The sequence below is a fragment of the Balaenoptera acutorostrata genome, chromosome 15, assembly GCF_949987535.1.
Source record: "Balaenoptera acutorostrata chromosome 15, mBalAcu1.1, whole genome shotgun sequence".
Classification (NCBI taxonomy): domain Eukaryota; kingdom Metazoa; phylum Chordata; class Mammalia; order Artiodactyla; family Balaenopteridae; genus Balaenoptera; species Balaenoptera acutorostrata.
In genome coordinates, this window is record NC_080078.1 from 79,092,539 (window position 1) to 79,118,329 (window position 25,791).

The window sequence follows — 25,791 nt, forward strand, 5'->3', positions numbered from 1 at the left end:
GAGCTGGTCACCTGAGATGAGAAGAGAAGAGATGTGTACACACTTTAACACACCTGCACATTTCAACGCTCCGCGGTCTTAGCTGTCGTTATCGGTGGCCATCTCCGGCACCCATCTTATTCTGCGTCAAGTGTTGCCATGGTCCTCTTCTCCCCGTTATCCACCTGCAGGGGCCTCCAATGTGCCTTCTCCTGACACTGCATTCCCCAAAGTCTCCAACAAATGTTTCTACATTCCCAGGACCAGCATCGAGAGAATTTATGATGTGTCAGGTAGGCAGCTTTTCAACAAATCCTGTGGTCTTTTCCCTCTCTTCACCTTCCTCAATCAACGTTCAGGCAACACCTAACTTAAAGGTGAAAAGGAGGAAAATGCCACATGATGATGGAGGCAGAGACTGGGGTGACGGGCCTGCAAGCCCAGGAATGCCAGTGATCTCTGGCCACCACCAGAAGCCAGGAGAGGGGCCTGGAACAGATTTCCCCTCAGAGCCTCCGGAAGAAGCCCACTGTGCTGACATCTTGATTTTGGACTTCTAGCCTCCAGAACTGGGAGAGAACAAATTTCTGCTGTTTTAAGCCGCCCAGTTTGTGGTTCTTTTTTACAATAGCCCTAAAAAACTACCACAGTTCCCTTACACAACCCAAGTCCAGACCTTCAAGTCCTGTGTCCTGACAAATGTTAAGGGCCTCTTCACCGGTCTTCCTGCCTGCAAACTCTTTCCTGAAATTCATCTGAAAATACCAGTTCCCAGCTCCCAGGTCAGAAACCTGCAGTGCCACCTGAGTGCCTGTTTCAATATTTCCCAAACTTACTGGAGGGGATGAATCCCAATAGTTAAAATTACTGGTTCCCTGGGCCCCACTTCGGGCCTCCAGAAATGGGATCACAGAAGGGGGCCTTGGAATCTGCATTTTTAATAATCACCCAAGAGAATGTTATCCTCATTCTCCCCCTCCTAGATCTAGATTCAGATGCCACGGAACTTAGAATGACTTCTAATGATTCAGAGATGGCTTTTCAATGAACCTGAAAGAAAATCCAAAGTCATCATGGTCTGGAAGACCCTGCACAACCCACCCTGCCCCCCCTTTCACCCTCAGTCTTGTTTAGAGCCATTCTTCTCCTTCACTCCTCCAGCTCCAGCCATGGCTTCCGTTTAACTCCTCAAGCACATCAAGCTTTTCCCTGCCTGGATCCTTCTAGCACATGCTCTTCCCTCTCGCCCCAGCCAGCACCTTATAATACTTCACTAGCCCCTCCTCAGAGCTTTTCCCACAACCCATCCTAAGCAGAATGTGCGAGCGTGAGCGCACACGCAAACACACGTACACGCTCCACTGATCCTCAGTCACTGCACTTTTTTTGATCACTTGCCGGCAGTTAAAAATCAGGAAGTTTCACATAAAAATGTCCAGCCTCTCTTAAAGAACCACGAGACCTGCCACTATGAAGTCCACCGTCATACAGACCCACGGGCTGGGCTGGGCTGGGTGAGCTCTTGACTTTGCGGGAGCTCTCCCCTCTGCAGGCCCTGCCTGGCATCTGCACCCATCGCAGCCACCTGCCTGGGCGGTAAAGCAATCCCGTTTGTGTCCCCCACCCCAAAATTGGGTTTACTTGCTTATCATCTGTCTCCCTCGTGCAAAGAGATGGTCTTATTCCCCAGTTCGGCCCCCGCATCCAGCCGGTGCCTGGCTCGTAGCTGGGCCTCAAGAAAGATGTGCTGAATGAATCAATAACTGATGGCTGGACGGCCCGCCCCCTCCCTAAGTCCCACACGCTACACCACTCATTTTGCCATTTAATGACACCCTTCCCTGCAAGACTCATTAAATTCGCTGCCCCAGTGCCTACGTCTTCTGGAGATCTTATGAAAACACAAATCTGTTTCTTTCATTGCCCAGTTTTAAAGATTTTAGGAGTCTCCCAGCACCAGCTGGAGAAAGCAGAAACTCCCCACTGTGGCCTTTGAGGCCCATCTCATCGCTTCCCACCTCCTCCTCCAGCCCGCATGGTCAGAGAGGGCCGCCACCTAGCACACACCCACGCCCCACGCAAGGGCGCAGGGAACACACCGCCTTCTCTCCCCCGGCCTCCACACCTCTGCTGCGAGGCTCCCTCTCCCTGGAACGCCTCCTCCCCCGCCCTACTCCCCCCCCACCCCGTGCCTCTAGCAAACTCCTACTCATTCTTCTGCCCTGGCTCTAACCAAAGTCACTTCACCCGCGAAACACTCCAGACTACCCCCCCAGGCCTGACTTAGTCATCCTCTCTTCTCCGCTCCCACCTCCTCTTTCCTTAGCCCTGAGTAATGGCTCAAAATAGCAGCTGGTGTCTTCTGAGTACTCGCTGTGTGCCAGGCACGGAGTGAGCTTTATCTCCTTTAATCATCACACCCAGGCTGAGCCTTGGCCTGGAAGGCGTCCCATGACCCTCAGCTCCCCCCGCCTCCACCAGCCAGAGAAACACAAGGATCACTTTTTCATCTCCAGTGTCCCTGAGAAGCCACCACTGTCACCCTATTTGAAATTTTCCTTTTCCTTCTACACCTCCCCCCACCCCCAAGCTCCCTAGGCCTCCGCATCCCCCTTCCCGGCTTTATTTTTCTCCATAGCTCTTATCACTAACACGCTATATTTTGTAATTAATTAACTTGTGTATTCTGTCTCTCTCCTCCCCTGGAATGTCAGCTCCAGGAGGCCAGGGATTGTGTCATGTCTTTGCTACTACTGTATCTTTAACCATCTAGAATAGTATCTGGCACAAAATAGACACTCAATAAATATTTACTAATTCAAAACAGGTAGATATTCTCACTATCTTCATTTCACTCCTGAGGAAGGTGGTCTTCAGAGAGATGAAGACGTGTGCCCACAGTTCCACAGCTGGTTAGTGATGGAGCCAGATGTGAGCTCTAGGCTGGTCAACTCCGGCAAACCTCCCCCCTCACCTACTCCGCACATTGCTTCCAGAAGACATCTCTCCAAGGGTCTGACTTCTCAGCTAGACGCTGGATTCTTAGAGGCAATAACTTGATCATATTCATAGTATTGTCTCTGCCTGATCCTTAGTAGGCATTCAAGGATGCTTGCTGAGCAAATGTCTATGTGAAGTTCTAGATGGTAGAAATCAAACCTTCATTCTTTTTTTTTTTTGAATTACTCTTTAACTCCATGCCAAGGACCATATTGTATACACAGTTGAGGCTTAATAAATACTTATTACATTAATGAATTCTATTATGGCAGTAGGTAATAAAAATAATTAGACAGCAATTATGACAATAATAGGTAACATTTAAGGAGTCCTTACTCTGTGCTGGGTCCTATCCTAAGTGCTTTGTACATGAATGAAGACAAATAATGCTCCTATTATCCTGATTTTACAGGCGAGGAAACTGAGGCTCAGAGAGCTTAAGAACTTGCCCAAGGTCACACAGGTAGGAAATGCCAGAGGCAGGAGTGAAGGTAGGCATCTGGGAATCACGTTCTTAAGGACTCCTCTAGGCTGCCTCTCGGCCTCTCTAAGAGGTGGCCACTAAAAGGTCACCCCATGAGAAAACAAGTAGAATGGTTTATTACACATTTCTGTTTTATTTCAAAGAATTTCTTGAAATTCTACCAAAGGCTTTGGTAGGCAATACTATGTGCTAAATAATAACTGCCAATGTTCTCACCGAACCTGATGGTTTGCAGAGCAGTTTCATGTATAGTTTCTCATCTGAGGAGAGAATCTGAGGCTCTGAGTAGTTAAACGAACAGGGTCAAGGTCACCCAGCCAGCAAGGGGCAGAGCAAGGACTCAAATTAACAGCTATCACTTAAAAAAAGTTAAGATCTCAGGGCCTCCAAGTATAAAGCTCTGCCATGCTCCTTAAAAGCAAATAAGATAGTTCATGGGGAAGGCACTTAGCACAGTTCCCAGCACCAGGGTGGACCCTCATAAATGTTAGTTATCACCATCTTCATCAACACGTCCTAGGAAGTGGAATATTTTAGCTGATGACTGCTGCCTGCCTATTGACCCTGATGGAAAGGTTACACTTTTCATTCTAGTTCATCCCTGGTATGAACTAATTGAAATAATGATCAATCTCCATTATCCCCGGGGTACACAGAATGTTAAGAGCTGGAAGGGATTGTGAAGATGATCTCATCCGTCTGCATTTACAGATGGAGAAATTGAGTCCCAGAGAGAGAAGAGGTCAGAAAGCAAGCTCCTCAAGGGCAGGGCTCATGCACGGTGCCTGGCACATGCTGCCTCCCATGAAGATGGGTTTTTAAGTAAAATGGCATTTAGTTTCTTACAGGCTACAGGAGATAATTCATTCGTTTCCCGAGCTGTGAGTGTTATAAGCTATTAACCAGAAAACGGATCATGTGACTTAATTCCAACTCTGCAAAGGGCTTAAAATGCTTTGGTGAGTAGTCTGAGATTCATAAATGTACACTTCACCTCTCTCTCAAAGAATTATTAACCAGCTCCATCAAAACTGGCACTTGAGCGATCAAGGAGAAAAAGAGCTGGCAAGAGAAACTTCTTGAAAAAATTCTCACCACCATTATACGTGACTTCTTGCCACCTCTTTTTTTCCCCCCTAAGAGGAGGAAGGAAAGAAATAAGTATTGTTATGCAAGATGTAAATCAGTAAAATGAATTGTGGAAAATTACAAGCTCTTTCCACCTCACAAGGTAAATTTCAAACAGACACAAGAGTTGTGTTAAGTTGTAGAAGAACTAAAGACAGAAAGTATTGGGAAGAGGGATAAAGCAGAAATGGAACCCTCACTAGCTTCTTTCAGTGGGTGGAGATGGGCTGTGGGGGGAGATATGACAGTGTGTGGGTGTGATAATCATTCCCAACTAATGATTTTGTGACCCTGTAATTTATAGAATCTGTGTCATCCACTCACTTTGCTTATCTCCCTAACTCACTGAGTATTAATTCTCCCAGGCCTGGGACTAGCTTTTCATCCCCCACGTAGGACTTGATCAGCTTTAGCTTGAGGATTTGGGGGTGGGGAGGGAGGATGGAGAGAAATGAGATTAGGGTTCAGTCTTCAAACCAAAGAAACAATAATATAAACCCTTCTCTGTTTCTGCTGTTTCTCTGGGCTTCATACTTCTTGAGAAAGGCTGAATTTCTGGCCCTGCAAACAAACGTGTGCCCGGAACAGCCGTCTCGGAATGAAAGGGCTCCCCTCCTCCACACCACCTTTATCAAATTCTGACTATTTTCCACATTCCTTCCTTACACAGCCCAGGCGCACTTGTGACGCAGGCCTCAGAGCACATTCCACTTAGGAGATCCAGAAAGCTCGGGCCCAGGCCTCCCTTCTAGAAAGGAAAGTCCAAGAGGGATGCCACACCCCGGGGGAGGACAGAGAGGATGTGACGACACCTCCAGGAATGCAGGGCCCACGCAGGTGTGTTGGCACCCATTAACTTCCTTTTTAAAAAGGGGCTTGATAAATCAGTACCGATAACAGTAATAAAGCTCCACCACCCAGCAATAGCTCCCACAGAACTAGGGCCCATCATGTGTCCCTGGCAGCTGGGGGTTGGGAGGTGACAGCTGAGAACAGAGATCCCAGTGGTCCCTGGGAGTCCCTGAGACCTTTTCAGGTGAGTCTCAAAGCCCAAACTATTTTCACAATACTAAGATGTCACTTGCTCTTCTCACCTTCCTTGTCAGACAGGTATACAATGGAATTTCCCAGAAGGGACGGGACATGTGATGATATCATCACCCTGATGACTATTGGAATGTGTGCTTGTGTATTATTGTGTTTTAAACATTTCTCAATTTCAATTTTAATACAATGAAATATATGTTGAAAGACATATCACACATAAACACAATACCTGGAGGCACTCCATAATTTTTAAGAGTATTAAGGGGTCTTGAGACCAAACTGCCATGCCGCCCCATCACAGCACCACACTTCATTTCCAGTTTAGCTTGAGTCACATAGTAGGTGCTTTTGAACAGGGGGTAGAGAAGGCAGTTTTATTATTACTCAGCTTGGGATGGGATCCTTTCCATCTGGACTTCCACCCAAAATGGCCAGAAAAACTTTAAATTCCCCCACGAATATTTGGTGGACTGAACCCCTCGGGGGAAAGATGGGTTTCTCGCCTTTGAACCCAGGTGGGGTAAAGTTAGTATGGAGAAATCACCCTGCTCAGCTCCAGCACCCAGCAGAGACATATCTGAGCAGCTGCTAGGAGTCAGGTAGGTGCTACTGCTCCACAGTGAGCAAAGCAGACGGGTCCCTGCCTTTTCAGAGCCGTCATTCTCGGGCAGGAGCAGATTACTCCCAAAACACATGGGGAAACCGGAACTTGACACAAGTGCTGGGAAGGAGGGGTGCAAAGTGTGAGGAGGGATTGGAGGCATGAGATAAGGGGAGGAAGCCTCGGGGGACTCAGGTGGAATGCAGCACTCTAACCAGATCTTCTTGGCCATTTCAGGTTAGAACCCCCCCCGCCCCCCCCCCCCCCGCCAGCCCAGGTCCAGCTCACAGGAGGGTTCTACAGCTCTTTGATGAGCCGCAGTGCCATGATGAGCCCCCTGCAGGTGGGGAGGAGCGTTGGGGGTCTCCTCCTCACCTCCCCAGCATGGCCAGTGCTGAAAAGGGCCCCTGGGAGAAGAAACCCAGCTCTGGGGCATTTCGAGAGGAGTCAAGTCTTTTGTTATCAGGGACATAGCTCGGTCATTCCACTGGGGGGAGGGGGACAAAGACAATCTGGAGGCTGTCATTGGTGGACACAACGAATAGCCCAGAAACGGCTGGAGGGAGAGGAAGACTTCAGAGGTTAAAAATAAATTAAACAGAAAAGAAAAAAAGAAAGCCCTGGAGGGCCGGTCTAGAAGTACTCGGGGAAGCCGGACCTTCGAGGAGCCATCCCGAGCCTCTGCCCACTTTCCCTCCCTCCCAGCGGCCACTCGACCCCATGGGACTTGACGGACTGCAGAAAGAGTCTCTACCAACAAAACTAAGCCAGTAGAGCCCTGAGATTCTTCCCCAGTGACTGTTGCAGAGGCGGGAAAACTTGAATTTTGTAATCAGAGTTGCAGCCAGACCCCTAAACGACGCAAATGGGTGGTGGAGGGGCATAGTTGCACGCTGCAGCATCCCAAAGTGGAAGGGAGATAAGGGGTGGCAGAAACCTAGCAGCCCCACCCCGCCTCCGCACCAGCCGGGCCTCGCCTCCCATTCCCCGGCGGCGCGCGAGCCGGGTCCGGGGCAACCAGGCGCGCGCCTGCGCGTGCGCAAAAGGCCCAGCCGCCCTAGTCTCCAGGTGCGCTCGCGCTTCCGGCCGGCCTCCCCGGGGCGGAAACTCCAGGGCCTGCGCATGCGCTTTCCAGCTCTCCTGCTAGGTCGGGAGAGGAGGTCCACGGCTTCAGGTGATCCCGCCCCTCCCTCGCAGCGCGGGACCAATCGTACGGCGGCGGGCGGGACTTTAGAGGAGGCGGCCCGCCCACGCGCTGCGCGAGGCGTGTATCGATTGGTTGGCGCTGGGGGCGCAGGTGCGCGCGTCCCATTGGGTGTGGGCGGAGCGCGAGCCGCCGAGGCGTCTACGGAGGCTGCAGGTGAGCGCGCGCACGTGCCGCGGCTCCCGCCCGGCTGGGGTGCGCGCGCGCGGGCTCGCGGGGGAGGCGGCTGAGAGCTAGGCTGCGGCGCCTGTCCCCTGTGCTCCGCCCCCTCCTCCTCTTTCGCCGTCGCGGCCGTCGCCGAGGCCCGGAGGGAGGGAGCCGCGTTCCCGCCCACCGCGCCGCCAGTCTCACTCTCGGTCCCACCGCGTGAGGAGCCAGCCAAGCGGAGCTCTGCGCGGAGACCCGAGCCGCGGTCGCCCCTCTGCAGGTGCCTGTGAGGAGGCCCCTGGGCCGCAGCCGAGTCCCGAGCCCGCCGGCCGCACACTCGCTCCCCGCGCTCCAAGGGGCGGCCCGGCTGGAGGAGGCCGTTGCGGGCCAGGCCTCAGGATGAACCGCAGCCACCGGCACGGAGCGGGCAGCGGCTGCCTGGGCACCATGGAGGTGAAGAGCAAGGTGCGCGGGGCCCGAGCTGGGCGGAGCGGCCGGCTAGATGGGGACCGGCGGCCAGGGCCTTGAGGGGGGGGTGCTCTCGGGGGAGGCCAGGGGCTGGCCGGTGACGGCCTGAGGAGCTGCCCGCTGTCTGGGACCGTGGTGGGCGCGGTGGTGGGATTTGGAGGCAGGAGATGGTGGATAATACGCTTGCTGTGAAGAGGACGAGCGTGGGGGGTTGTGTCTGCTCCTGCCCCAGGTAAGGAGGAGACCAGCTGAGCGCTTAATCTACCTCTTTAAAAATCATTCCTGTTCAAGGATGAGGGTAAGGGCCGAGGTATAGCCGAGGAGGATGGGAGGCGTTTGAGCGCAGCGTGGTACGAAAGGTTTGGAGGAATTCTACCTCCTGGCCTCTGAGTAAAGAGTATTTGGAACACCCGTGGTCACAAAATGTTACCCCTTTCTGTGGCTCAAGGGTGCATCAAGTGGTGAAGGAGAGAGCCCAGGGAACTCAAGAGCCCTTGTAAAGTTAGCTTTGCTTCCTGCTTAGAGATTTTTCTAGCACTAACTTTGGTATGCATTTAATCTATATTTTAACACTATCGCCTTCCGTTTGAGTAGCACTTCACAGTTTGAGTCTGGGTGCTCTCTTCATTCCATCCTGCTACCTTTTCACATCAAGTGTTTTCACTCTTGACCAACGGTATGCCAATCTGCTGATAATTACGTCGGTATCCACTGAATTCCTAAATTGCAGGGCTCCCTGAGCAGGACGGTGTATAGGGATTAGTGAGGGAATGCTTTCCATCGGGGGTTTTGAGATGGAATTTGAAGATGATCGGCGGCCACGGGAACATTTGCAGCAAGCATTTCATGAATCGAAGAGCCAAAGGGGACTTAGATAATCTAGTCTGATTCTCTGAGAAGACGGAGGCTCAGAAAGCTTATGACTTCGACAAGCTGTGCTTTTTATGACAAAACCTTAAAACCCTTTTACAAAATAAGTTTTAGGCTTTATAGAATAGAAAAGAGAGGACACGGGCTGGGCCCTGAGAACATTGAAAATAAGAGTTGGGAAGATCAAAACACATGAAAGAATAGGAGAAAAGTAAAAGCATATCAACTTTAAAAATAATGAAACATCATTGAATGTAAGACTATGGGGTGGGGTAAGGGGGGGAATGCAAAATCCAGGAGTGATTTTCAGTGAAGTAGAGTAGGGAAGGCTCCCTGAAGCCTGTGGGTAGAATGGTTTTTATTATCTGGAGTTGATAAGCAAAGTTCTGTAAGTTGCTGTAACTGAGATGATCACATCAAGAGTATCTGCATTCATTTTTCACATTATTTTAAAATGTTGTTTTCGACTTGTGTATCAGGATAGGCACTAGTTAAGAAACCCTTCTGCTTAATAAGAATAGAAATGTAGTTATAGCAGTTTCACGAATATGCTGTCTCCTGTGTCCTCCGTGGAACTGCCATAGCAAATTGAAGTGACACGCTTGAACTAAGGGTTAAGATAACTCGAAATATATAGAGCTTTTCCTCTAGCAGTATAGTGGTGGTAGTGGTTCCGTGCCCAGTGGTTGAACCTTCTCATGGCATTTCTGTTATAAATCTAGTTTGGGTTTGTGGGAGTTGAGGTTAAGAAAAGAAAGACATTTATGATATTGCATAGTCTTAAAATTCAGTTTGTGGTCCTAATCTTGGTAGCAAGTATTTAATTTTTTTATCATAGGAAAAAATGAGTAAGGATTCTAGGTGTTCTGATAAATACAGTCAAATGGTAATCTATCTCGCAGACTAGGAAACCTCGAGCCCTTGGGGACTGGAATTTCAGGCTTTCTGCCCTTCTCTTCTGTCAACTGGCTTGTGAATCTTTCCCATACTACCCATTATATATTTGACCTGCCATACTGGACTTCTGGTGAACCGTGTCTCTTAAATAGAATCAAGGCATTCTGAGAACCTGCATCTCATAAAGTGTGGTCCCACTAGTGTTCTAGCTGCTGATAAATAGGCACAGTAGAGGTGCTGTTTCTAGTGTGTCAGTGACACCTTATGTTTTAAATATATATTTATTTTTAATGGATTAGATAAAACACTTCGCATCTCTACCATTTAAAAAATATTTGGACAGATGTGTGAAACAATACTTCCCTTTTCACTGCTTTGGTGATATCACAGCTTTTTACAAAGCTGGTCGCTAAGAGGTTGTAACCACAACTTGGTGATGTACAGATCCACGTTTCAGGGTTTCTTTTTCTTCTGCATAGAAAACAGTGTCAACGTCATATCTTTGCTCATGGAAGGGGAAAATGGTACAAATAAAGTAATGGATAATGCAAATATAACTATAGTTAAGTTGTGATACCAGTTACCGTGTGACTTTTCTTTGGTAACTGATTTATCTTCCTGTTTCTCCATAGTTGGAAAAGCTCTTAATAATCAAGGTCATGTCCTTTAATAACCTTAGGTTATTAAACATTTGGAATAGTCTTTGAGCTGTACATTTCCTAGTTATTATTCATGGGCAAACAATATTAAAATTCAGTTTTCATTTCTACAGTGTACCAAAAGATGCTGGGAGACAGGTGTCCATACACATTCTGGGTGACCAAGGCAAACTAGACCAGGCTAAAAAAAAGTTATCATAGTTGTTGATTGGGTCTTAATGTTATCTCTATTTTAGTATTTTTCTTCATGTAGTAAAAAGTTCTCTTAATCCTATTGTTCTGCTGCAAGAAGCATAACAATTTCTCTTTTTTTTTTTTCCTGCTAACATTGCAAAAGGGCACATCTACTTGTGAAGCCATACAATTTTCCATTGTTTTTATCATAACATTTAAGCGAGAGAAAAAAATGTTGAGCAAAGAATTTTTATCCACAAGCTTTAGCAAAAACACTGCAGCCCTAAAATATTCAATTATTAGATGTTACTCCCATTCACCAGGGGAAGCAATAAAACCCTGAGATGAAGCAGAAGGCACTAGGACGTTGTGATACCAGAATAAAGAAAATGGAGAAGAAACTATGACTTTTTATAACATCATAAGACTAACTCTGATATGAAGGGTGTTCCCCAGTTAGTATTTACTTTGAAACGTGAAGGTGTGACTACACTTTTTGAGCGCTTTAGGTATGAGTCACCTTATTTTCTTGACAGATGTTAGTGTTTATGTTTCAGGAATGTGTTTTGGAAACTTTTAATTTGTTAGAGGTAAGAAGTGGTTTTAGTAATTTTTTAATTTAAAACTAGTGAGTAGTGTGGGTATAAGCAAGGCAGATGAACTTCTTCGAGATAGCAAAAGCAGTGAGTTCAGAGAGACCATGGGATTCTTAGGGAAGTGAATTGACACATTTGTAACCTGCTCAAATTATTCTGATAGAGACTTTCTCTGCAAGATGCTTAAGGCTGTCTTAGTGGTACATTAGTGTTTCTTGCCAATAATAGATATTTAGAGGAAAAACGAGTTAAGTGGTCAAACACATTTGGCAAACATTTGTTTAAAAACTTTTTTTTTTTTTTTTTTAAATCAACCACAGGACTTAACTGAGCCTTTAATACCTGGTCTCCACAGTGATTCCTAAGAGTGTAATTATAGTTATGTAACATTTCCCAAACTTGTGTGACTGGGGCACTTTTTGCGGAAGGCTGATGAATCTTTCTTACGTTTCCACATTTGAGGAAATGCCATGCTAGTCGCATGGTTAAGTCATGGATCCTGTTTATTATGGACTAGATGAAGCCAGTCCTTCGTGCTGAATAAGAACCACTTAAATAATTTGGCATTTGGAAGGCAGAGGTGTGAATCTAGAGTAGGGAAGCAGACCTGAGAACGAGAATTGTGGAGATAAATATTGGGCATGATGGAAGTGTCGTCCTCCCTGTTTGTGCGATCCCTTAATGCCTTTCAGATAGCTATTCTCTTTCCCCACTAATTGCTGAGCTCTGGTGCAGGCCTGAGCCTTTCATTCTATGGGGCCTAGCACTGTGCCAAGCATGTAAACACTTTTGCTTTAATTGGAGAGTTGTAGGACATATATTTAATGTATTGGTAAAGCTGCGTGTTTTTTTTTAAGATTAACATAGGGAAGACACTTCTTATCTCTAGACCTGTTTCTTGTATGATATACCTCCATTTGTATCATACCTTAGTGCCAAGAAGCTCAAAGTCCTTTTTGTATATGTTGCTGTTAATTCTTGCCACTTCCTGTGAAATTGTAATTCCTTTTATGGGGGAGGAAACTTAGATGCTTTTTGCTACCAGTCAAAATAAAGACTTAGGAACATCTTTGTTACCCCATGGCCTGAGTGAGGAGCAGATACTGCTGTCAGGATCTGGGCTCCAGACAGGGTTTGTTTGAGCTGAGTCACTCTGCAGGACAGTCCCCAGTGAGGCCTGGGTACCCCAGGGATTAAGTTGAGCCTGCATCTCTTGAAGGGAATGCCCTTCAGAGATGCAGCAGTGAGCAGACACATTCCTGTGCCTTCCTTATGTTGTTTTATCTCCTGATAATGAGGTTTCTGACAATAGACTGTGTTATTGGAACTGTCATCTTCGTTAAGGGAAATAATACTGTGCCTGTGAATTTTTCTGTCATGCATTTTAAGATTGGATCCTGTTACCTTTTTTAAAATTAATATGTTTATTTATAGTTTGGAGCTGAATTTCGTCGGTTTTCACTGGAAAGATCAAAACCTGGAAAGTTTGAAGAGTTTTATGGATTACTGCAACATGTTCATAAGATACCCAATGTTGACGTTTTAGTAGGCTATGCAGACATTCACGGAGATTTACTACCTATAAATAACGATGATAATTATCACAAAGCTGTTTCAACGGCCAACCCACTGCTTAGGATTTTTATACAAAAAAAGGGTAAGTAACAGTGTTTAGAAAAATTGTTTTAGAATTAGAAGTTGTTTATTTTCCTCATTGATAGGATACACAGAATTCACTAGAAATTTAATGAATAGACATTTTGTGTGACTCGTCTTACCATATTAACTAACAAGTGAGTTAAGACATCTGTGATATTATTGGTTTAATTGACATCTTTACACTTCACTAAGTATACTTTGGAAAGATTGCGGGGTTTTTTTAAAATTTATTTTTATTTTATTTTTGGCTGCGTTGGGTCTTCATTGTTGCACGCAGGCTTTCTCTAGTTGCGGCGAGCGGGGGCTACTCTTCATTGTGGTGCACGGGCTTCTCATTGCGGTGGCTTCTCTTGTTGTGGAGCACGGGCTCTAGGGGCGCGGGCCTCAGTAGTTACAGCACGCGGGCTCAGTAGTTGTGGCTTGCGGGCTCTAGAGTGCAGGCTCAGTAGTTGTGGCGCACAGGCTTAGTTGCTCCTCGGCGTGCGGGATCTTCCCAGACCAGGGATCGAACCCGTGTCCCCTGCATTGGCAGGCGGATTCTTAACCACTGCACCACCAGGAAAGTCTGAAAGATTGTGGTTTTAATTACTTTATAACCTCTTAGATTTTTTTAAAATGGAAATTAGGAATTTATTGAATCTTCACTTTGTTGAATGGAATTTTGTCCATTCAGAAAGATGTGGTAGAAAGAGTATGACTTTGGAGTCAGGGAAACATTCTACTTTTTTGGTAGCAACTAACTTTGCAATACTGTATGCACCACTTAATAGGTACCTGAAGGAAAGCTGTTTATTCTTCCTGGGTCGCAGTGTCTTTATCTGTAGAATGAACATACTATCTCATAGGATTACTAGGAAGTTTAAATGAGCTCAGTGCAGTGCTCTGGCATGTAGTATGCCTCCGGTGAATATTTTCTTTCCTTTTAAGGCATTTTTCACAGAAATAAAACTAGTGAATTATCTGGAAAATCAGAGAGCAAGTCATTATTTTGGAAGAATGTAAACATTGATATTGGTCTTGCAAAAGAACATTTTAAAATAACCACTCTATATGGCACGAATTGAAATGTATTTTGAGCCCTAAAACTTTTAACTTTGTGGCCTCCTCCGTGTGTGTGTTTTCCTGTGTCTGCCTGTAGATGGGCATGATGTGTGCCATGTATTCCTTTGTCTTTGGTGAATGAAGAGGTTTGGAAAGGCAACATGAGAGCCACAAGCCCAGCACTGGTGGGATAATCAAAGCCTTACTGTGTTTGTAAACCAACCCAGAAAGCAGTTTGAGAAAGTGGGTAGAAATTACCCTTGAAGGTGAAACCTTATTTCCAATCAGTTGATAAGCGTTGGACCACTCCTAGGGCTTTGAAATTCCACTGATTGTGTATCTTTGCTTCTGGGTTTGGAGGAACTAAAGTCCGCCAACAAAATAAACCTCCAAGGGTAGGGTAACATATCCGTATCACTCGACGAGATACTCTACAAACACACGAATTCATTTTCCCAAAGACCCCTAAGATGGATTTCCTAGGTATGTGACAGGGGTGTGGTACAATTAGAGTGTTACTTCAGGAAGACTCATTTGGCTGTTCAGGATGAATTGGAGTATGCAGCAGTCTTACAGGAGAGAGCAAGGAGCAGGGGGGTGAGAGATGCTGAGAAGCTGCCCTGGCAGGAGACCAGGTGGGGAAGATAAAGGGGGGGATCTGAGAGTCACTGCGCTCCCCGCTGGATGGCAGAGCGTTGAAGAGGAGTCCAGAGGAAAGTAGCTTTCTGGATTTGAGCCTGATGGTGACATAGGACAGGTACAGTCTGGAAGAGAGATTGACCTGGAAAGAAAATCGGTTTGGTTATAGGCCAAAAAAGCTTACCTGGCTGGCGAGTTTCAACCTTGTCCCGTAGGAAATCAGAAATGATGGGCTGGAGCTCAGGGTGGAAATCTAGAGGCTGATCAAAGAGCTGAAAGTCTGCAGAAAAGTGATAGTTGAAATTTTGGGGAGTGGACATTAGGGCTAGCTGAGATGAAGATCAGGGATGGTTCTTAGAAAGCTATGTATAGAATGTTGGAGAAGGAAGAGGAGAAGACAAAACATTGGAGTGGAACTTGTCATTTTAAGCAGAATAATTTAAATCATTATTGTTGAATAGAAGGCCTGTCTTGTTAGCAGTTGTAATTTTCATTACAAATTTGCTGTTTGGAACATGTATTTAAATATAGAATGACTATTTTTAAACTACTGCCATCTGACAAAACTTGTTGGATTATCCCCTTCCTTAGAAAGATTATAGGTGTTGGATTATACTACCACATGTTTTTGTTCCTGGAATTGTAACACTTACGTGATCACAGGATTAATCCTAACATCTTTTAAGGGTGGTTATCTTCTGCTATTTCCTTTTCAAATATGTTTAGATGTAAACAAAAGTTTTCTATGCTGTAGAGGTAAATAACCAATACAATTCATAGCCCTTAGAATTTGATTTAGAAATAGGCAGTGTGTTCAACAGAAAATTTTTGTTTTTAAAAATGTAACTTTGGGACATCCCCGGTGGTCCGGCAGTTAAGACTCCACGCTTCCACTGCAGGGGGGCGCAGGTTCAATCCCTGGTCGGGGAACTAAGATCCCGCATGCCACCCGGTGCGGCCAAAAAAAAAAAAAAAAGTAACTGTAATGCAAATATGACTTAAGCAAAACATGAAAAGTCAGTCAGTCGATTCATGCCTGCTGAAAACCCTCCAATGGTTTCCGTTGCATCCAGAATAAAATCCCTCCTGATTTGTGCCCCACAGCGTCTCCTTCCTCCATTCTCCCACTCCCACCTCGCAGCAACCACACTGGCTTTCTTTCTGTCCCTAGGACTCAGCGGGCTTGTTGCCGTCTCTGTGCTTCTGCACTTGCTGTTCCTTCTGTAAGGAACGCTTTTCCTGCAGCTGGTCCCATGGCTGCCTCCTCAGTTCTCAGCTCAGATGACTTTCTCAGAGGGGCCTCTTCTGATCACCCTAGCTAGAGCCCCCCAACCTCCACCTTTACCAGATTACCCTCTGATTATTTAGGTAGAGTTAACATGTTTGTTGTCTGTCTTACAGAGTTACACAGTGCCCTGTAGTTCGTGATGATACTTTTTTTCTTTTAAACAAAGCTCAGCAGATGCTTAAGTAGAAAGCTGATTTTACTTAAACTTTAATGAACATTAAATTCAGGAAACTAATGTAAAACATGGTGTTAAGTACAGTTACATTTTCTTGCTTAATTACAACACATTTTCTGTTTTACTGGCCTGTTGCTTCCAGTTTAGGAACCAATAGGGCAGCAGTTGCACTTGATGTGGCACCAAGCGATATTTTTAAAAGACAGATATGAAAACGATTTTAAATTTTAAAACCATGTGACCTTTTAAAATCTGATACCCTCTACCAAATAAAGCTTCATTGAAGTGAAAGCTCACAATTGAAGGCATAAACCACTTCATAGCTTGAACTCGGGGGTAGCGTCGTTGCATATCTTGAAAAGTTTTATGTTTTACAATAATTTATTGTTAGAGGGAAAAACCCAGACTCTATTTCCAGGGCTGTTATTGTGGAAGCAAAAACAAAACAAAAAACCTGATATTTTAAAAGTTACTTTCGCAGAGGATCCTAGGGCTTTTGCCAGCCCCCTCCCCCTGTCAGAGTTTAGAATTTCCTCACTTAGTTGAGGGAAAAAGAGAGTTTTTCTTCTCTTGTTGTTCAGGTGGTTATTGTATGGTAAACAATCTCAGAAAATATTTAAAGGTTGCCCCTTTAGAAAAAGTACTCAGGTCATTCCTGTAGGTTTGGAATGCAGCCAGGGAAATGTGTATTTTTTAAAAGCCCGTTGTGATGATCAGCCAAGTCTGAGGCCCATTGACCTGCACGGACTTCTCGCCAGATCTGATCAGAATACCTACACCACAGCTTCTTGCTGTGTCACAGTCTGTTTCTGTGTGCCATCAGACAGACGCATTTGCATCATGGGTTTATTCGAAGGAGTATGTTGGAAACACCAGAAGGGCCTTGCTTTAAGCCTCATCTGCCTGAGGACATGGCCTTGTGGCCCAGACACCTGGAACTGGGCAGCCACTTAAACTGTCTCTTAGAGCTTTACTGTGCATTGGGTGTTATTTGGGAGATGTATTTTAAGGTTATATTTTAGTGAGTCAGGGTTTAATTTAGAAATGGTTTAAGGAGTATACATTTTAATAGTAAATTGTAAAAAATAGTTTAACAGAAGGTACGGCCCCAGAAATAAAAAAATTAAATAAAATAAAAAGAAGAAATTGTGGAGTAACAGCTCAGAATGTGATTCCAGTTGCTTATGACAGAAACCTGGGTGTCGCCTTTGACACATACCTTTTTTTCAGTCACCAAGCCTATTAAAAATGTGTTCTAATTATTTTTCAAACTTATTTCCCCATTTCCTGACACACCTTTTTATTCAGTCACCTGGCCTATTAAAAATGTGTTCTAATTATTTTTCAAACTTATTTCCCCATTCCACTGCCTCTGCTTCAGGCCAGGTACCATCCTAAATTACCTGCAGTAACCTCCTGTCTTCCCCCGCAGGTCCCTTCTCCAGCTTGCAACCAGAGTGAGCTTTGTAGAAAAGCCAAAATCCTTGGTTTTCTTCCCTTTACCCTCAGGCTGAAGCCCGTAATCCTCCCCGCTTCCCCGGAGGCCCTGTCTGTCTGCAGGGCCCTGGCTGCGTAGACTGGGCTCGTGCTCCTCCTCTTCTCTCCCCTCCCACCCTGCCTTCTCACTGTCTCCTCCCACGACCCCATCCTGCCGGGCTCTGTATTTGTTGTATCTGCACCTGGAAGTTCTTCCCTCCCTTCTACCTGATTAGCTACTGGTTTGTTTTCCAGTCTCAGTATAAACCGCACTCCCCAGAGAAGCCTTGCCTTACCCTGCAGACCCAGCCGAGTTCCCACTGACAAACTTCACAGCTCTTGGCACCTTTGTAATAATATAATGGTTTCAGGTTCTTTGTTAATTGCCGTTGCTTTTAGTCTGTAAACACCATGAAAGCAAGCACCTTAGCTGTTTTGTGCACTGGATCTGCAGCACATAGCACGATGTCTAGCCACATAGTAGCAGGTGCTTCTTAAGTATCTGGCAATTGATTTTTCTTATATTAGGAAGTGAAGGGATCTGCAGGCTTTGAATATTGCTTTAAGTGATGTTTAATCCTTTTAGAGTTGCCACATCTATTTCATTTAACCATTTTGGATTAGAACAAGTGTTGGCAAACTCAGGCTTGCTGGCTGTTTTTATAAATAAAGTTTTCATGGAACACAGCCATGATCACTCCTTTCTGTATTGCCTGTGGCTGCTTTTGCAAGAGACCGTATGACCTGCAATACCTAAAATATTTACTGTACTACAACTCTACAGAAAAAGGTTGTCCACCCCTTGATTAGAACAGTTGCAAAAATTATTTCATTTTTCCCTGTCTTCCTACTGAACTTGAAATGGGTCATAATCTTGAACTTTCTTGATGACTCTACCATGAACTGTTAGAGTTTTGTTACTGTACACGGATGCTGCTGGGATTTATATAATGCTTTGTTTTGTTTGTTTGTTTTCAGGTTTGCTTTTTCTTCACTGTAGGCTTTTATTTTTTGTATCTGTGCCTGCCACTCACTAGTGGACCCTTACCCCTGACTGTGACTTAAGACTCTGAACTGAGGAATGAGATAACCAGGGTTTTTTGGAATTAATGTTTAAAAAGTAAGAGGCTCCGAGGGAGGCCCTTCAGGGCTCCCTTCCTCTGTGAGTAAAGCACAGGGGCTTTTTGTGTGTAAGGAAGTGAGACATCCAGTTTGGCTGTTTGGCAGCATTCCACGGGTAGATCCTTGTCTGTTTCGGTGAGCTGAGATTGTCAGGCTCGGGATAGGTGAGGTTTCACTGAGCCTATATCACATACTGTTGCATAAGCCTGGGTTTATGCAAGTGAAAGGTTGCCATGAGGCAGGATTCCAATGTTCCGTCTCTTTCTGAGTTTTGTATTTTGACAGACATGCTCAGGTGGAACGTCAGCCCTGTTCCCTGTAGATGTTCACCTTTACACTTTAAACCGACACCCTGCACCCTGGCTTTCTGCCAAAATATTTCTTTTCCCAGTGGCTGGAAACTGATTAGCTAGATGGGAGAACAAAGGTGCCTTTGTACTGGGGCATATTGCTTTTGAGAATTTAGCAGAGAGCATTCAAACAGAGTCTGGATGCGATGCCAAATTATGCAGATTTGGGGGGTTTTTTGGTCAGGTTTCCCATGAATAGGTATGTAGGCAGCTTAGTTTTGTTCTCCTTTTGTATGGTCTGGAATTTCCCATATAAAAATTGTGTGGGCTTTCTTAATTGATTGTAAAATGAAATATACAATTTTGAATAAACACATTCAGTAGAAGATCATTGTTGATAGATTTTTGGCTACATTTTGCCCAAAAGATTCTTTTGTCAGTCGATTTATTTCCCAAGCCAAATTATAAATAAATTTCTGTCTTTGTAAGAACACAGTGTAAGTACTTTCTCCATAAATGAAGCAAAATTATCCCCAGGGGGGGAAATGCCCCAAAATCAGGTACCACTAGGCTCTTTTTTTTTTTGGTTGTGCTGGGTCTTACTTGTGGCAGGTGGGCTCCTTAGTTGTGACATGCATGTGGGATCTAGTTCCCTGACGAGGAATCAAACACGGGCCCCCTGCGCCAGAGTCCTAACCACTGCGCCACCAGGGAAGTCCCCAGGTACCCCTAGTCTTGTACATTTATCTGAAACTAGCTTTTGAAGAGTGTTCAAGCAACACTGAGAAAAGAATACTGAGGTTCTCCAGGCTCTGACACACAGTGGACATTTAACATTCACTGTGTGAATTGAACATGTACGGTATTGGCCTTAGTAAGAAAACCTGGGGCCATCTGTACCTTATTTTGTACCCTTAATTTCCTGGTCTATAAAGTAAAGGTAATAATACTTACCGATAGGGGGGCCGAGAGTCGGGTGACAAGAGACTACAAATGGAAGCCCTGTGCAGACACAGTCTAGTGATGTTACTGGTCTGTAGCAGTGATTGAGACTAGGACTTTAAACTAGTTCTTGGGATGGTGGGGGCACTTTTGTCTTCTTTATTCTTACTAAATATTTTTTTCATCCTTGGAGATTGTGACTTTTTAGTTTATCCCCATTCCAGTTATATTTGAAATCTGATTTCACCTTTTATGCCTGCTGTTAATTCCGTTTCCTCATCCTCTGATGAGATGTGTTGTTTGTAGACTGTCTACCTCCAGCTGTGGGATTTAAGAAGATCTAGTTTTAGTGCCCTGTTTTCCCTAGTTTACATCAGAGATTATAAATTGCTGGCTTGAAGAATAAATTCAACCCCCAGACGTTATTTGCTCACACAGGTTTTTGTTGTTATTTAATTAGGTGTCGGCATTTTAAAATGGGAAGTTTTTGTTTTTTTTTTAACCTAAAAAAACAAGACTCTCTGACAAGTTGGACTGTCCACACAAATTCCTACAGTCCGTGAAGAAAAGCTGCCTGGAGCGAGAAAAGCCATGCCATTAAATGGGGCAGGAGCTCTCAGCTTTGCCAGAATCCTCACCCCTCCCTGTTGTCTCTGTCTTATACCTCAGCCTCTTTCGAAAGTGGGAAAATGAAAGGTTAAGAACTCCTCCAGAAAACTGAGGGAGAGTGTATTTGCAGAAGACCAAAATTCCTGTGTTTGATATGTATTCATTTAATTACATTATCATTTTATGTGTATTATCCATTTCGTTTAATTACAGGCAGACCTCAGATATATTGTGGGTTCAATAAAGCAAATATCGTGATAAAGCAAGTCACATGAATTCTTGCACAAATAAAGCGTGTAATAATAGCATTATGTCTAAAAAAATACATAACTCAATTTTAAAATACTTTTTTGCTAAAAAAAATGTTAACCATCACCTGAACCTTCAGCAAGTCATAATCTTTTTGCAGTAGTGATGTCAAAGATCACTGATCAAAGCGCATCGTAACAAGTATAATAATTTAAAAGTTTGAAATATTGCAAGAATTAACAAAATGTGACCCAGAGACACGAAGTGAGCAAATGCTGTTGGAAAAATGGCATCGGTAGACTTGCTTGGTGCAGGCTTGCCACAAACCTTCAATTTGTAAAAAAACACAATTATCTGCGAAGCGCAGTAAAAAGAAGTCTGCCTGTACGCTGTCTGCCCGGACTCTAATACAGGTATTTGAGCTTCAGAAGTGTCCAATTTTGTGTCATTGAGTCAAATATGATAAGCATGCAAGCTGGAGGTGTTTAAACAAACATAGGGAAAATACAATGTAAATAACTTGTTTTAAATGGTGTTTAAGAATGTGTGTGCGAGGCTTATCAGAATTTCATCTGCCATATTTAATGTTGTTTAAGTCATTGAGCTTTATCAAATTTAACTTCAACTTTTGGTAACTTTATGGTGAATACTCGAGAGGGCCACCTATTGGGCTTTTCTAGTATAGTATAGCATGTCTTACTACTACACTACATTTTCAGCTGATCGGAACAGGCTGATATTTAACGAGTTTGTTTATGTACCAAATATATTTGAGTTATCCTTTCTGTACAGATTCCACTATAGATAAATGGGCGTTTATACAGCATTTCTATAATTATTTTATTTTATTTTTAAACAGAAGAAGCAGACTACAGTGCCTTTGGTACAGACACACTAATAAAGAAGAAGAATGTTTTAACCAATGTGTTGCGCCCTGACAACCATAGAAAAAAGCCACACATAGTCATTAGTATGCCCCAGGACTTCAGACCTGTGTCTTCTATTATAGACGTGGATATTCTCCCAGAAACACATCGTAGGGTCCGTCTTTACAAATATGGCACTGAGAAACCCCTAGGATTCTACATCCGGGACGGCTCCAGTGTCCGGGTGACACCCCATGGCTTAGAGAAGGTCCCAGGGATCTTTATATCCAGACTTGTGCCAGGAGGTCTGGCTCAAAGCACAGGACTATTAGCCGTTAATGATGAAGTTTTAGAAGTTAATGGCATAGAAGTTTCCGGGAAGAGTCTAGATCAAGTAACTGACATGATGATTGCAAACAGCCGCAACCTCATCATCACAGTGAGACCAGCAAACCAGAGGAATAACGTCATTAGGAACAGTCGGACTTCCGGCAGCTCTGGCCAGTCTACTGACAACAGCCTTCCTGGCTATCCACAGCAGATCGAACCGAGCTTTGAGCCAGAGGATGAAGACAGCGATGAAGATGACATTATTATTGAAGACAGTGGTGTGCCACAGCAGATCCCTAAGGCGGTTCGTAGCACCGAGAGCCTGGAGTCATTAACACAGATAGAACTCAGTTTTGAATCTGGACAGAACGGTTTTATTCCTTCTAACGAAGTGAGCTTAGCACCCTTAGCAAGTGGCACAAATACAGAATTTGAAACGCACGCTCCAGATCAGAAACTCTTAGAAGAAGATGGAACAATCATAACACTATGAAAGCATCGCGTTTGAATGTTTTTTGAGTGAGGACGCCATGGAGACTTGTAAATTTGGCTAGTTTAAAGCATATATACCTCTGAACCAGTGATCTGGGTTAGGCATGAAAAAAATATATTGCAAGTTTCAAATGTTATTAAAATAGTAGTTTGATAATTAATATAAACTTCGGTGGGTCAGAGGTGAATTTAAGTCTAAAACGAAGGGGCCTTTGCTAATGAAATGATGTGCTTTTGCTATTTTGTCTATAGAGAACTGGATGTTAGAGCACATTCCCAGAACTACACATGAGGACTAGATCATTTCTGTTTGAAGTGGTTGCATATTTAACCTGCTGTGCAGAGCCTGGTTAATTTTTCCTTTAACTATGTATTTTCTAATTCTAACGTGAAGAAGTCGGAGTCTATCTTTCGGTACTTTGGGACCTTGGCTCCTATATTCCCCATGTTGTATTTTGATTTTTTAATATTGTTCCTCTGTTGCTAATTGTAGCGAGTAATTTTTTTCAAATGCTTTTTTTTTTTTTTTCCCTAATTTCTAAGAAATCAAATCAATGGACTGTTTTTAGGGGTTGCTTCCTAAGTTATAAAGCATTGAAGCTATGTTCCTGAATTAAGAAACTCTAACAGTTGTTCAGGTCCGTGTTTGCCCATCTTGTAGCTTTCATATTTACAAACTCATTGCATTTGGGCATCACTTACGTTGTGAAAGGCAGTTCCATGGACTCTGGTGATATGGGAGACTCTCCTGTAACCTCTTCTTGTCCTCATTCCACATCTCATTAGAAATCATTCCTTTTGTTGTTTGTGTGTATATTTTGTTTGTCTGCCTTTTTACTCTTTTAATGTATCTGAGTAGTGTGAATTATTTTCGTTAAAAAAAAAATGCACCCAAACTAAGAGATTTTTACACACAGGACAACCTTGTGCACTTTTTATATGAAAATTTTGGGTTTTCCTTAATGGGATTTCTAGGAACACTGCCTACACTTTATGAAAAGTATGTCGTATTCACCTTTGACAGGTAGAGTGTACCTCGATTAATTTTATGAGGCTATTTATTACTTTCCGATGCATCCACTTAGCAAGGTAAGAGTAAGGCTGCTAACTTTTGTTCCTTGCCTGGTTTCATTGTATGGAGGTGCACAGGCACTACAGTAGCTTGTATATAGAGACTAAGAATAGTATGAACTACATGAGTTCCCTGTGACTTATGGATATTTCTCTCAGAGTTATTTATTGATTAATTTTATGCTAGGGCTAGAATGGATACCTTATAACAATTGTGTGCTATTAAAACAATGAAGAATCAAATGACTCCGTTTTGAAGGATATTTTCTCTATATGGTAAAAGTATATGAAGTAAAGTTGATTAAATGAAGCTCGCTTGACTCAGAATACTTCAATGTATTTTGTTCACATTTTACCACTAAACATATTATCACTAAACTGTTAACTGCACAACATTATGTATAATACAGTGTACTTTTTGTTGAATTCATTGAAGTTCTTCCAGTTATATAACCACTATTTTTTAATGGCATTCCAGGTTTAACATTCTGTTGAGTTCTATAAATTTGACTCTTGAATGGCAAAATGTTAATAAGTAGAAGGTTGCATTTCATTTATATTATAAGCGGTGCAGGGCTTCAACATTTTAAGTAAAAATACTTTCACATACTACCTCTCTCTCTTTCCCTCTCTTTTTTTTTTAACAAAGTTTTAACATCAGAACTTTTCTCTTAGGGGAAGAAATACTTCAGGGCTTGACTTTTTGTACAACTTTTAACTGTAAAATACAGATTTGTCTTGTATGTATTCATGAAAATGGAAATCAAAGCTGCTAGTGCTTTTTAATTATCCCGCTAAGGGTATATGTCAACGGTCTTTTCAACTGGATCTCTCATTTAAATTATTGGTGAAAGAATTGATTACTAGACGTATTGTAAAACCAATAGATCTTGGTTATACAATAAAATGTCGATTCATTGGTAGTCTGAATTATTTAAGTGTACCTTATTAACAAAAATATCAGTGGATTCAGCATAAAATTTTATAGTACTAAATGTCAAGCTAACTGTGAATTTTGTTCTGTATCTTAAGTAAATTTATGATAATGTTCTCAAGAGCTATCAAAATATATGTACTTTTGTGAACTATGTATTTTCTAATTAAATTTTACATGCAACATGATTTTTACATGAATGCTACTTTGTTTAAACTATCAAATGTCAGTATTTTACTACAATTTTATTATAAAATGTACATTATCACTAAATGAGCTTTGATTTTAAAAATCAAATTAGCTTTAGTTGTATATTATTTTTTACAAATAAAGATAGACTTGTATAAAGGCTACTTTCTTGTCTGCAAATATATGAAAAGTCACCCAACAAATATTTACCAAGCACCCATTACAGAAAATGGGTAGGGAGAAAATTGCTAAGTTATAACAAGATCCTGGCTTCCTTAATTTTTAGAAGATCAACACCAGGAATTCCTGGCGGTCCAGTGGTTAGGACTCCACGCTTGCACTGCCGAGGGCCCGGGTTAGAGTTAGGGTTAGGGTTAGGGCATTTAAAATATAGTTAAGGGCTTCCCTGGTGGCGCAGTGGTTAAGAATCTGCCTGCCAATGCAGGGGACACGGGTTCGAGCCCTGGTCTGGGAAGATCCCACATGCCGCGGAGCAACTAGGCCCGCGAGCCACAGCTACTGAGCCTGCGCGTCTGGAGCCTGTGCTCCCAACAAGAGAGGCCGCGATAGTGAGAGAGGCCCGCGCACCGCGATGAAGAGTGGCCCCCTCTTGACGCGGCTAGAGAAAGCCCTCGCACAGAAACGAAGACCCAACACAGCCAAAATAAATAAATAAATAAATTTAAAAAAATAAAAAAAATTAAAAAAATAAAATAAAATATAGTTAAGTTCTGATAATGTAAGAGGTTATGCCTGATATCCATCTAGAATTATCACTTAACATTGTTTAAGATTATTTGAAATAAGACAAAAGTTGTTTGTAAAGTGACAGTTTCTCTTCTGAATTCAAATTCACTTAGTTATACTTTTTATTACCACCCCCGGGTACAGGTATTGCCTACATGGATTGAATTCACTTTATACTGAACACTGTAAAAGGCCTGAGATAAAACAGACCCTCTTCCTGAGCCAAGTCTAATCCCAAATTAGTCACCCGGTCATTGGCTAAGTCGATCTCTGCACTAACTCCTCTGCCATCCAGCATGCAGGATAATAACCGATTTCTTCCGCCAGTTTAAAAACTGATAGAAAGTCCTCTGAGTAAATATTCAACATCGTGTACATAGAACCCTTCACATCATCCATTGGTGCGGACTGTGTTGCA

The 25,791-nt window shown here is 43.5% G+C and overlaps 1 protein-coding gene across 1 annotated transcript; it reads left to right on the top strand.

Annotated features, from left to right (window-relative positions):
- Window positions 1-7,555: 7,555 nt before the first annotated feature.
- PARD6B (par-6 family cell polarity regulator beta) lies at window positions 7,556-24,631 on the top strand. Its single transcript, XM_007185296.2, has 3 exons — window positions 7,556-8,055; window positions 12,689-12,911; window positions 21,604-24,631. Exons 1-3 carry the CDS (start codon window positions 7,990-7,992, stop codon window positions 22,431-22,433), a joined length of 1,119 nt encoding a protein of 372 aa, XP_007185358.1. The 5' UTR covers window positions 7,556-7,989; the 3' UTR covers window positions 22,434-24,631.
- Window positions 24,632-25,791: the final 1,160 nt, after the last annotated feature.